General features: G+C 32.1%; 1 protein-coding gene across 2 annotated transcripts; it reads left to right on the top strand.

Annotated features, from left to right (window-relative positions):
• The first annotated feature begins 5,743 nt into the window (after window positions 1–5,743).
• Window positions 5,744–8,844, top strand: LOC112284724 (glycerol-3-phosphate acyltransferase RAM2). 2 transcript variants are annotated; one of them, XM_090251797.1, is made up of 3 exons: window positions 5,744–5,987; window positions 6,412–7,214; window positions 7,483–8,844. In XM_090251797.1, the coding sequence occupies exons 2-3, from the start codon at window positions 6,567–6,569 to the stop codon at window positions 8,374–8,376; spliced, it is 1,542 nt and encodes a 513-aa protein (XP_090107923.1). In that variant the 5' UTR covers window positions 5,744–5,987; window positions 6,412–6,566; the 3' UTR covers window positions 8,377–8,844. The 2 variants fall into 2 exon arrangements, with proteins under 2 accessions (XP_090107923.1, XP_024380617.1); XM_024524849.3 differs by lacking the exon at window positions 5,744–5,987 and having other exon boundaries at window positions 6,097–7,214.
• Window positions 8,845–10,723: the final 1,879 nt, after the last annotated feature.

Below are 10,723 nucleotides of genomic sequence, written 5' to 3'. Positions count from 1 at the left end.
GTAGCTGATCCATTCTTGACCACCCTCCATTTCCAACCTATAGGTGATGTATTTTTGATCAACTTGATATGATAATAAAGATCAATTCTCACATCTTGTGGTTTCACGTTACTTAAGGTAAACAACCCATTTTCAATAACTTAAGAATTTCAGCATATTTGCAACAAATGTATAAATAATATAAAATTATCTGCATGTAGAGAAATAGAAATGAAGAGGATTTCAAGTGTTTTCACACAATTTGGTCTAAAAGTGGAATTTATATAAATATTTTAGCTGAAGATTCTCTTCAATATTTTCAAAATATATGCCAACTTAATTTTGATCATAGGCCAACTTAATTTTGAACAATGGCAGATTGCAAAACTAATAATCCTACTTTTACAAAACTAAGAAGAGTGGCACTTAATTATGCTACCAAGAGAAGTGTGATATCTAACATACTATTATTCTGTTCTAACTAATCCACATCTGCCACCTATTGTTAATTCATGCATACCCATTTCAAACATAATGAATTTTATTTATTACTCATAGCTTAATATTATTTTAACCAACCTTTGACTTATTTCCAATCAATGTGGATATTAGACCTAGTCGTTCAATTAATGGAATTAGGTAGGCCTACATATTGGAAATGAGAAGGTGGTTGACAATGGGTTGGCTACCTTAATTCACATTTTGCTTCAACTCCATGACACCATTGAATAAGAAATTAAAAATTTTATGTGAACAAAAATCTGGTTGGAATCAAGCATTCTTAATTTTATAACCAACCATTGGTTGGTATTAGCTTGGTTTATATGTTGGATTTGTGTTGGACAAAATCTTGAGCAAAAATATTAATTGTAATTTACTTTTTGAGCAAAAAGATGTGCAAACACCTAGAATTCTTTTAATTTCTATTCTCGTACATAGATTTTGTTTTTTTGTTTTGTTTTGTTTTTTTTTGTTTTGATGTGTTTTATTTTGTTTTTTTTTTTTTGTTTGTTTTTTTTTTTTTTTCATATACATATTGCAAATATGCTAAAATGATTAAGTTATTAGAAATGGATAGGCTATCTTAGCTTTGGTATACCAATTTCTTAAGCTTGTGCTCTGCTAGATGGAGGTGGAGAGAAAACTAATGAAATGAGAGGAGGAGACAAATCAAAACAACACCATAGAATTAGATTGTCATCCCATTTGTAAATATGTGCTCTCTCCTTTGCCAGTGCCTTCAATCTTAGTCTTGATACTTTTCTAGCACTCCACTATTTTTGTACAATTTAAAATCTAGAAGTGGCCAATATGTAGCTTCTAAAATAAACTTCAAGATATATGTATATATATATATATATATATATATATTGAAGTACAAAAGCTATTTATCAATGAAAGAGAAATTTTATTTTCTAATTATTCTCTATGTGTCATTCTAAAATTATTATAAAAAATTATGCATTTTTTCTTTATCTATTTTTATTCTTCAAGCATATCTAAATAAATTATTAGAATGTGCAATATAAGATATGTCTACATGTATATATTGTAGATTAATTTTCTTTAGTTAAAACTTTTAACCTATTAATTATGATTTAATAACTCAGTAGTTAAGTGTGTGTATATATATATATATATATATATATATATATATATATAAATATATGATTATTTTATTATAATTTTTAAAATATTATTTTAAATAAATTATATGAAAATATTATTTCTAAATATTCATTTAAATGATTTTTTTTAAAAAAAAGATCTTTAAAGTTTTTATTTTATAGATATCAAATATAAGAGTATTTAAATGTTTTAGGGATGTATTTTAAACTCAAAAATATTATATTTAAAAATAAAAATTTAGAAAATAAATCATAATATTATTTCTAATACAAATCTAAAATATTATTTTATTAATTATAAAGTTAATATGGTTTTCATAAATAAATTTAATTTAATATTAATTTATTTAAAGCTTATTATGTAATTTAAATTATTTTATTTTTATAATATTAAAATCAACATTTAGATTGATTTTCTTTTTGATAATTCATATGGTAAGATTTTCATAAAAAATATTAAGTTAAAAATCAAACTTTAAAATAAATATACCAAGTTATTTTTTTTATTATCTAATTTATTTTATATGTGCATCAAATAAATCTATATTTATCAAAATAATTCATAGAATAAGTAGAATTTAATAAGAGTAAGTAAAAGTAGATAAAATTGAAAATATTTTGTTAAAAAGTTTTTAAGATGTTTCATAGATACAAATTTAACTTAAGAAGTATTTGTAGATGATTGATAGGTTGAAAACTTGGCCAACAATTTGACCATTTATATAACAAGTTGGCTATGTGGTTCATATGTTAAAAACTTATTCTACAAGTTAAATACATATTTTATAAATTAAATATATGTTATATGGAAATATGTAGGGATAAGAATAAGGTCTTTTCACAGTGATCAGTACCTTTCTTGTCTCTAGTCTAGTCTAAAATTATCAACTTTAATTTGAAGGAATAAAGATCATGCGTCTTTGTTAAAGAAAATACATTAATTTTAAGAATTGTAAGATGATATATAGATTATACAAAATAATAGTGGTGAATTGTATAAGGTTTTTTATTTTTTTTATTTTTAATAATTTTATTTGGAGACGTTTTTCTAAAATATAGATGTAAGAAACAAGTACAAGTTAGCAAAAGAGGTATACAAGAGAATAAAATAAAATAAAATACCAAAAGATTTTCAGAATATAAAAAATATAAATTTTACTTTATTATTATAAAATATAAAATGATATACTCATATAAAATTCAAATTATTATAAGTACTTTATTTTTATTATTTTAAATATTTTAATTTATATTCAATTAGATTTTTAAAATTTCTATTAAATATATACACAAATATATATATATATATTATTTAAATAATAAATAAATAATTATAAATTAGATATTAAATATCTTGGAAAAGATTCCTAACATCCACATATACATAAGTTAGTAGAATGTTTAAATTTACGCACAAGTGTCTAATGCTAGAATTAATTAATTTTTTTAAAATTATTAACTATTTGAAAAAAATTCACAATTTAAATATTATTTTAAAAGATATAAAAAAGAGATTATAATGATAAATAGCCAACTATTATCTATAAATAAAAGTTAATAATATAGCTTGTAATATTACCTATAAATTTAAATTTTTAGGAGATAAAATAATAAATTACCTTAATATTTTAATATTTTGTATGTTTATCAAATAGTAAAAAATATAAAATAAAAATACTATCCTAAAATTTGGTGATGTTCTTAAAATAAAATAAAATATTAAAAAATAATATTATGTACATTTGAATATTTATATATATATAAATAAAAATATCCTTAAAAAATAAATGCATTATATGTTTTATATAATTTAATAAAATTTATAAATTAATATAATAATTTTTTTTTAAGTAGTTTTTCTCATAATAAATTTAAATAAATTTGATAAAAATATTTCTAATAATATTTAGATATATAAAAATATAAAATAGTATAAAATATAATTTTGAATAGTTTTTAAAATATAAATATATATAAAATCAATTCTAAGAATAATAATTTATTTAATTATAAAATCATAGTAGTATTATAACATATATATGTATATATTATTTATATAAATAAAATATATCTTTAAATTTAGTAATTATTTTACTTAATAATAAATATCCAAATAACTAATACTAATTAATAATTAATCAAAATTTTAGAAACAAGTGCATCCAATAATATATACTTAATAATTTTTTTATTATAAATAATAATTTTATTTATACTGATTTTTATTAATTGACAGAGATAACTGGCTAAGAAGACCACATGACTATTTGTTCTTGGGTAAGGCAAGACAATAGGGCTAGGAATGCCATGAGGCTATATATGATTAGGCGTATGTAGCTTAGTACCTGCCACGGTGGAAGCATCTAAGTTTGTAGAGCCCCAGCAAGAATGATTTCCATCTTGCCTTTAATATGCCACTTTTAATGATTAACAACTTCTAATAATTAATACTTATTTTTGCAACAAATTATATTATTTCGCTAAATGAACATTACATTTTTTTTAAAATAAAAATGTATAATGAACATTAAAGCAGATTTTATCAACAAAAAAATTCCATGTTCTTAAATTTTTAACAATTTTTTATGACTTTGATTGTGTCAAACTATTTGTGATAAATACTATTATTATTCTCAGTTTTGAAGTTATATTTAAATTTTATTGCCTAATATAATGTTTAAAAATACATGCTTTAATTAATAAAGAAAAAATATTTTTTTATCTTTTTTAAAAATATTCTTTATTATTTTGATTGGTTTTTGAAATCTTTATTGATTAAATTTAATTTTTCTATTTTCTTATTAATACAAATTGTTATCAAACTTATCTTGAATTATAACTATGTTACTTTTTGTTTTTATTTTGATGTAAATAATGTCATAGTAAGATTCTATGAGTTCAGTAAGTTCTTTTTTGGAAAAATTGAAAAGAATAGAAAATAAACCTATTAAATAGTATTTTATCGTATTTTATGTAATAGTGTATCATCTTTATTCAAAGCCTAGAATGTCATTTGAACAATATAAATCATTATTTTTAACACTGTCTCTTTAATTATGTAGAAACCCATTTAAATAAATATGTATATAAATATATATATATATATATATATATATACAGAGAGAGAGAGAGACACATTTTGTTCTACAAAAGAAAAAAAAGTTACAGTTTTGTTTTGTAATTTATCAGATAGAATTGAAATTTTAGACCTCAAATTCTAACTATCAACTAAAAAATTACTTAGTTGTGCTGTCTGTTATCATTGAATCGTTTGAGGTCGTTCCATAACAAGAACACATCTTTTTCAAACACCCATACATTTGTTCAATCAAATATAAACCCAAAAAGAAGATAAATAAAAAGAGAGAAAAAGAGATTGTCTTACAAGTAAGGATGTAGTAGCTAAAGAAACAGAGGAAGACATGGTTTGTAACATGTGCTTTTTCTTCTTCTCCTTCTTCAACAATGTCCTGCCCGGAATGGTTTTTGCACCCCATCTTCAATTCCACTTCCACTGCCTTCTTCGTTCCATTGCTGTTCATTCCATTCCTATATATATAGATCCCTAATTTCCCCTTCTCCAAGGCTAGTTCGCAAAACCACCAGTCGGCAGCTTGCACCGCCGCCCGCCGAAAATGCACACACAACCAAAATGCACACATACAAGCGGTGCGAAGATGGCGATACGAATGGCCACGAAGCAACAAAACCGAAACCAAACGGAGGGAGGGAGGGGGGGCGGGGGTTGTGGGAGGAAAGAAGGAATCAAGCAAATAACAACAACAACAGCAGCAGCAGCAAGTGTTAATTTCTGAACAAGGTTGGTAAGAATGCGGATACCGGAGGGGCACAAGGACATGTGGGGTTGGATGTTGATGTTGGTGTGGGGGCACACACAGTCAATCAATCCCCATGGAATGGAAGAGGGATGAGGAGGAGGAGGAGGGCATGTACAGTGGAAGGAAGGAAGGCAGTAAGGAAGGCAGGAAGGGAAGCTTATCTATCAGTCAGTCCAGTCCAGTCCAGTCCATCGTCCTCACCACGCAGCTCATTCGAGATCGACTGTTGGGACATGTACTGGTGCTGCGCTGGGATATCATTCTCTAGGTGGGTGGAAAGCCTGAGAGTCTCACTATTACCGGTAATCACTGGGATGGTGATGGTCTCAATGATGAGCAGCATGATTGTGGGATAAGTAGCAGCAGGGCAGGGAGCTTACACTTACAATTAGATTAGCCATGGCAGCAGCGCCTGGATAGATACAGGCTAGAGGGAAAGGGGGTGGGTGAGATTGTTGAATGGTGATGGGTTTGAAAGAAGGAAGGAGGGGGCGATGATGGCACGCAGCTGGCAATGGCAGTGGAAATGTGGCGTCGAAAGGTACTATCACTGATGAGGATAGTGTGAGTGGCTTGAACAGAGGGAGGGGGAAAAGCGAAGCAGCTTAAAGGAGGTGTGTATGTGTGCGTGAGTGTGTGTATGTGTAAATATATGTATGTCTGTCTGGAGTCTTTGTTTTGAGGTTAGTGGTAATTCGGGACATGAGTGGGTGCATGCCCATGTCCACCATAATTACGGCTTTTGTCTCTCACGCCTGTGGGTTCATGTCGCGGTAAGGGAGCGCCAGGAGTGAGGTTTTCTAGAGTGAGTGGTGGGTGAGGAGTTCCGCCATACTACCCCCTCCCTCAAATGGAGTAAGGCTTAGCACAGTAAGCACGATGGATAGTTGTCGTTCCGTAGTACGTGAAAGCTGCTTTTGTATCACTACAGCGTTGTGATGTTATAAATGTGCTTGATTGCGCAGTTAAGTCGCGTGTTCAACTGTCCAGATAAGACAGATAAGGGCATGCGCTCAGCATTTTATGTGCAGTAGAGCTTTTCCGAAGTGCTAGTTTCGCTGCGGAGCATTACAGGCCCAGTTCCTTGTTGCCTCACCCTAGTTCTTGATAACCTTGAGAGATGATGGCCAGCCTGCCGGAGGAGTTTACACATGGCGAGCAAAGATTTCAGTCGTTAGAAAAGTGCAGCACGGAGAATCGAGAGAGGCAAAGCATAGCGTGCGACTTGTATGGCACTTTGGTGAGATCCCGAGCCTCGTTTCCGTATTTTATGTTGGTGGCATTTGAAGCTGGAAGCGTTTTGCGAGCAATCATTCTTCTGCTATCGTCGCCTGTTGCATGGTTCATCTACCACTGCATTTCGGAATCGGCGTGTATCAAGCTGCTCATCTTCGTGACATTCGTCGGGCTCCGGGTGAAGGAGATTGAGACTTGCGCCCGCACTGTGCTGCCGAGATTCTACACTAGCGACCTTCACTGGGAGACATGGCGGGTGTTTTCCTCCTTTGGCAAGCGGTATGTGATTACCGGGAGTCCACGGGTGATGGTGGAGCATTTTGCAAAAGAGTACCTGGGTGCGGACGAAGTCATTTGCACGGAGATTGAAGTGAGTAGCGGCGGAAGGGCTACAGGGTTTGTAAGGCCGCCAGGTGTATTACTGAGTATGGACAAGAGAAATGCTCTTAAAGCTGCATGCGACGGAAAAGATGCACCAGACGTTGGAGTCGGAGACAGAAAGCACGACCATCCATTCTTGACCTACTGCAAGGTGCTTTGATTCTGAACTAAGTGCAGTTAACTAGTCAGATAGCGTTTTTAGATCATGGGATTGTTTCCATGAACGGCGTTGCATCGGAAGTTGCTGTCTAAACTTTTTCAGTTTTTAGTTTTACTGTTACAAAACTGTTTTCACATAGTCAGTACTGAAATTGATTGCCTCACGTTCATTGCCACAGCTTCACTATATTTCCTTTCTGGGAAATTGTAGCTGTAACCGAAGCTAAGAGGACCCATTTTTCTCTGGTACTCATTCGCAGGAGGGTTATGTTGTTCCTGCTGACTCCGGATGCCAATCTGCAGCGCCAAATGGGAGGTTGGCGAAGTCCATTGTCTTCCACGATGGGCGTCTGGTGCAATGTCCAAGCCCCTTGTGCTCCCTTCTGATGCTAATCTGGTTGCCTATAGGATTTGTTCTAGCTATCATTCGCATAGTCGTGGGTACCTTGCTGGGAAAAATGCGCATGAGCTGGCTCTTCTATGCATACAATCTTCTCGGCGTCCGGATAAGAGTGAAAGGAACCCCACCCACCCAAGCCAACTCAGGCGACCCAAAACTTGGCTTGCTCTTCATCTGCACGCATCGCACTCTCCTGGACCCAATCATCTTGTCCATCGCACTCGGCCGGCCCGTGACGGCCGTCACCTACTCAATCTCTCGCCTCAGCGAGTTCCTGTCTCCGATCAAGACTGTGGCCCTGACCCGAAGACGTGACGCCGACGCCGCGATGATCCGCAAGCTCCTCCAAGAGGGCGACCTGGTTATGTGCCCAGAGGGTACCACATGCCGGGAGCCCTTCCTGCTCCGATTCTCCGCGCTCTTCGCCGAGCTTTCCGACCAGATAGTCCCGGTGGCGATGAAGAATGCCATGTCTTTGTTCCACGGCACCACAGTCACGGGGTGGAAGGGCATGGACCCGTTCTTCTTCTTCATGAACCCCAGCCCCCTTTACGAGGTCACGTTCTTGAACCAGCTTCCCCAAGAGCTGACATGCTCCGCAGGGAAAAACTCGTATGAGGTCGCCAACCACATCCAGCGTGTGCTCGGCGGGGTTTTGGGATTCGAATGCACCAATCTCACCCGCAGAGACAAGTACCGCATTCTGGCTGGAACCGATGGCAGCGTTGAGACCACGATTCCCAAGCTGCCGTAGCAGCATCTATCAACCTTCCCCCGAACACACACTCTTTTGTGATTTCTGAGCTGGATTTCGATCACTCAACATTTCTGGAATCAAAATCCACTCGTGTCTCCGAAACAGACGAATTGTTATCCAGAAGAGTGTGTGTCACCAGGCCAGGTTTTAGTTCAAGAGATCTGAGGCTGGTGTAGAGATTTGAGCTGGTTTGAATTAAAAAGACCATGGTCTGAATCCAGTTCAACCTGCTGCACTGTCCCTATTCATGAAAAATAGAAGCAAGATTATTGTATCATAAATTTAACATAAGCGAGAGTTTGGTCTACCTATTGGGTCTCCACGAAAAGGGCTTTTTCCTGAAGCACTGAGGTTGTGATAGGAGCAATAAATATACTTGGGGAGAGCGGCAACAGAATTTTTCACCCTTCAGAAACAGTCCACTTGGATTTGGAACCGTTATAAAAATTCCAGGTATTGAAAGACCATTCTTCGTTTCCTCCCATGGCGTGTAGACGAGATTATATTCAGTGTCTAAGTGGTTCATTTTTCCCGTAAGTCCTGATTGCTTTGAAGCAGGAAAAAAAATAAACTCTGTAAGGGCAAAACTCGTGCAAAACTTATAACTCATGGGTCCTTGTTGACTCCTTCACGGACAAGGTTAGATTATTGAACCAGGCAGGCTTCAATGGTCATCGTACTAGTGAAAAAAATACTTATCGTCAGGGACATGATCAACACAGCTCAGTATTAATTTGAGATTCACTCAGGTACTAACTATACAACGATTACTGCCCTTCATTTCTTTGGTGCTGTCCTTCAGTTTTACAACACATGGTATCAAAGCCATGAGCTTGTAGCCCTCTCCTTCCTTATCCCTCCGTGATAAGGTTCGTCTTTGCATTTTGACAATGTCTGGCGATTGAGTCTTTGCTTTGCTCCTCAGCCTTATTACAGCCTCATCTAACCATGAATTTTTTCAGGTCAAGTATAGCTTTGTGAGCATATTGTATTCTCTCTCTTATCCCACTCAATTACAAAACATGGAGGGTGAAGATTGAAATGTTTCTCATTTGGTCTATAGAATAGATTTTTGAGTATGGTATTAAAGCCTATGCTTCTTTTTTTTCTATTTTTTTAAAATTAATGTTGTTGGCCTTCTGGCTTGATGGCTCAAGGACTCTAAAGTTTCTTTCAACATATTACTTTATGATTTTTTTTTTTTTTTTTTTTTTTTTTTTTGTCAAGTTTAAAGGACTTTTGAGACTAAATAAAAATTTCCTATAAAAAAGTTTCATCTATCAAACTCACAACAAGCTCATCTATTAAACTTTGTTGCATTTGAGTCTCATTGTTGTATCATTTCCAAGCACATAATATTAAAGAGTAAGTATAATTAAGTCTTTTTTATCTACTCTAAATTAATAATTAAAAATAACTCTTATTTCTAATTTTAGTCATAATTACCAGTATTTTTAATTTTTCATATACAATAAATATCTATACTATTTAAATAAATAAAAGTAGGTAAAATGCAATAGAAAGATAATATCTTTTTTAATATATTAAGAAATCCTCATAAAAATAAACTAGATCTACAAATGCTATGATATGATATATGGCAATAAAAATAAAAAATAAAAAAATCCTAAAAAATTACATTGTTAAAAAATGACTATAAAAATATCATATAACTTGGATGTTTAGTCCACAAGTTGTATAGGTATAAAGAAGCTTCTACATGATTCTTTTATTAGATAATAGATAAAAAGATACAATTGAAACCAACTTCACATTTGTTAAGATTTGTTTTACACTACAAAATTAAATCATTTTTTTAAAATTCATTTATATTTGGTAATAATCATTCTAATTCCTTCTTATTTTATAATTACAAGTTTTTTTTCCTTTATTATAAGCAATAAATAAAAATAATAATGTTAAAAAGTTTATTCAAATTCATGTCATTAATACCATGTTAGAATATGACTTTGGATATCATTTCTTATGCAATTTCATCAAGTTCCACATCTTATGTTTTGATAATATTATTCTTACTAAACATCTAGCAATACTTTAGCCTTTTATTGACTTGTTTTATTGACAAAGTATAATCATTCATGAGCAAGTCAAATAAAGAATTTATTAAAAACTTGATATATATATATATATATATATATATATATATATCAAGTTTTTAACAAATTCTTTATTTGACTTATTCATGACTTGTTCATATATATATATATATATATATATATATATTTCTTAATTTATATAATTGGATGTACAACACTTATTTTGTATTTTGACTTCTATATTATTAATTTTCAATCTCTAGTTTATAAAAGAATGTTTAGTAATT

Source organism: Physcomitrium patens, chromosome 7, assembly GCF_059467195.1.
Source record: "Physcomitrium patens ecotype Gransden chromosome 7, ASM5946719v1, whole genome shotgun sequence".
In the NCBI taxonomy this organism is placed as follows: Eukaryota; Viridiplantae; Streptophyta; class Bryopsida; order Funariales; family Funariaceae; genus Physcomitrium; species Physcomitrium patens.
This window is presented reverse-complemented; position numbering and strand designations above follow the sequence as displayed.

What these genes read in the sequence shown, in the direction of transcription:
- LOC112284724 (XM_090251797.1), top strand. Translation starts at nt 6,567, where the DNA reads ATGATGGCCAGCCTGCCGGAGGAGTTTACACATGGCGAGCAAAGATTT. An exon ending in CATTCTTGACCTACTGCAAG is followed by an intron (nt 7,215 to 7,482) that starts GTGCTTTGATTC and finishes ACTCATTCGCAG; the next exon opens with GAGGGTTATGTTGTTCCTGC.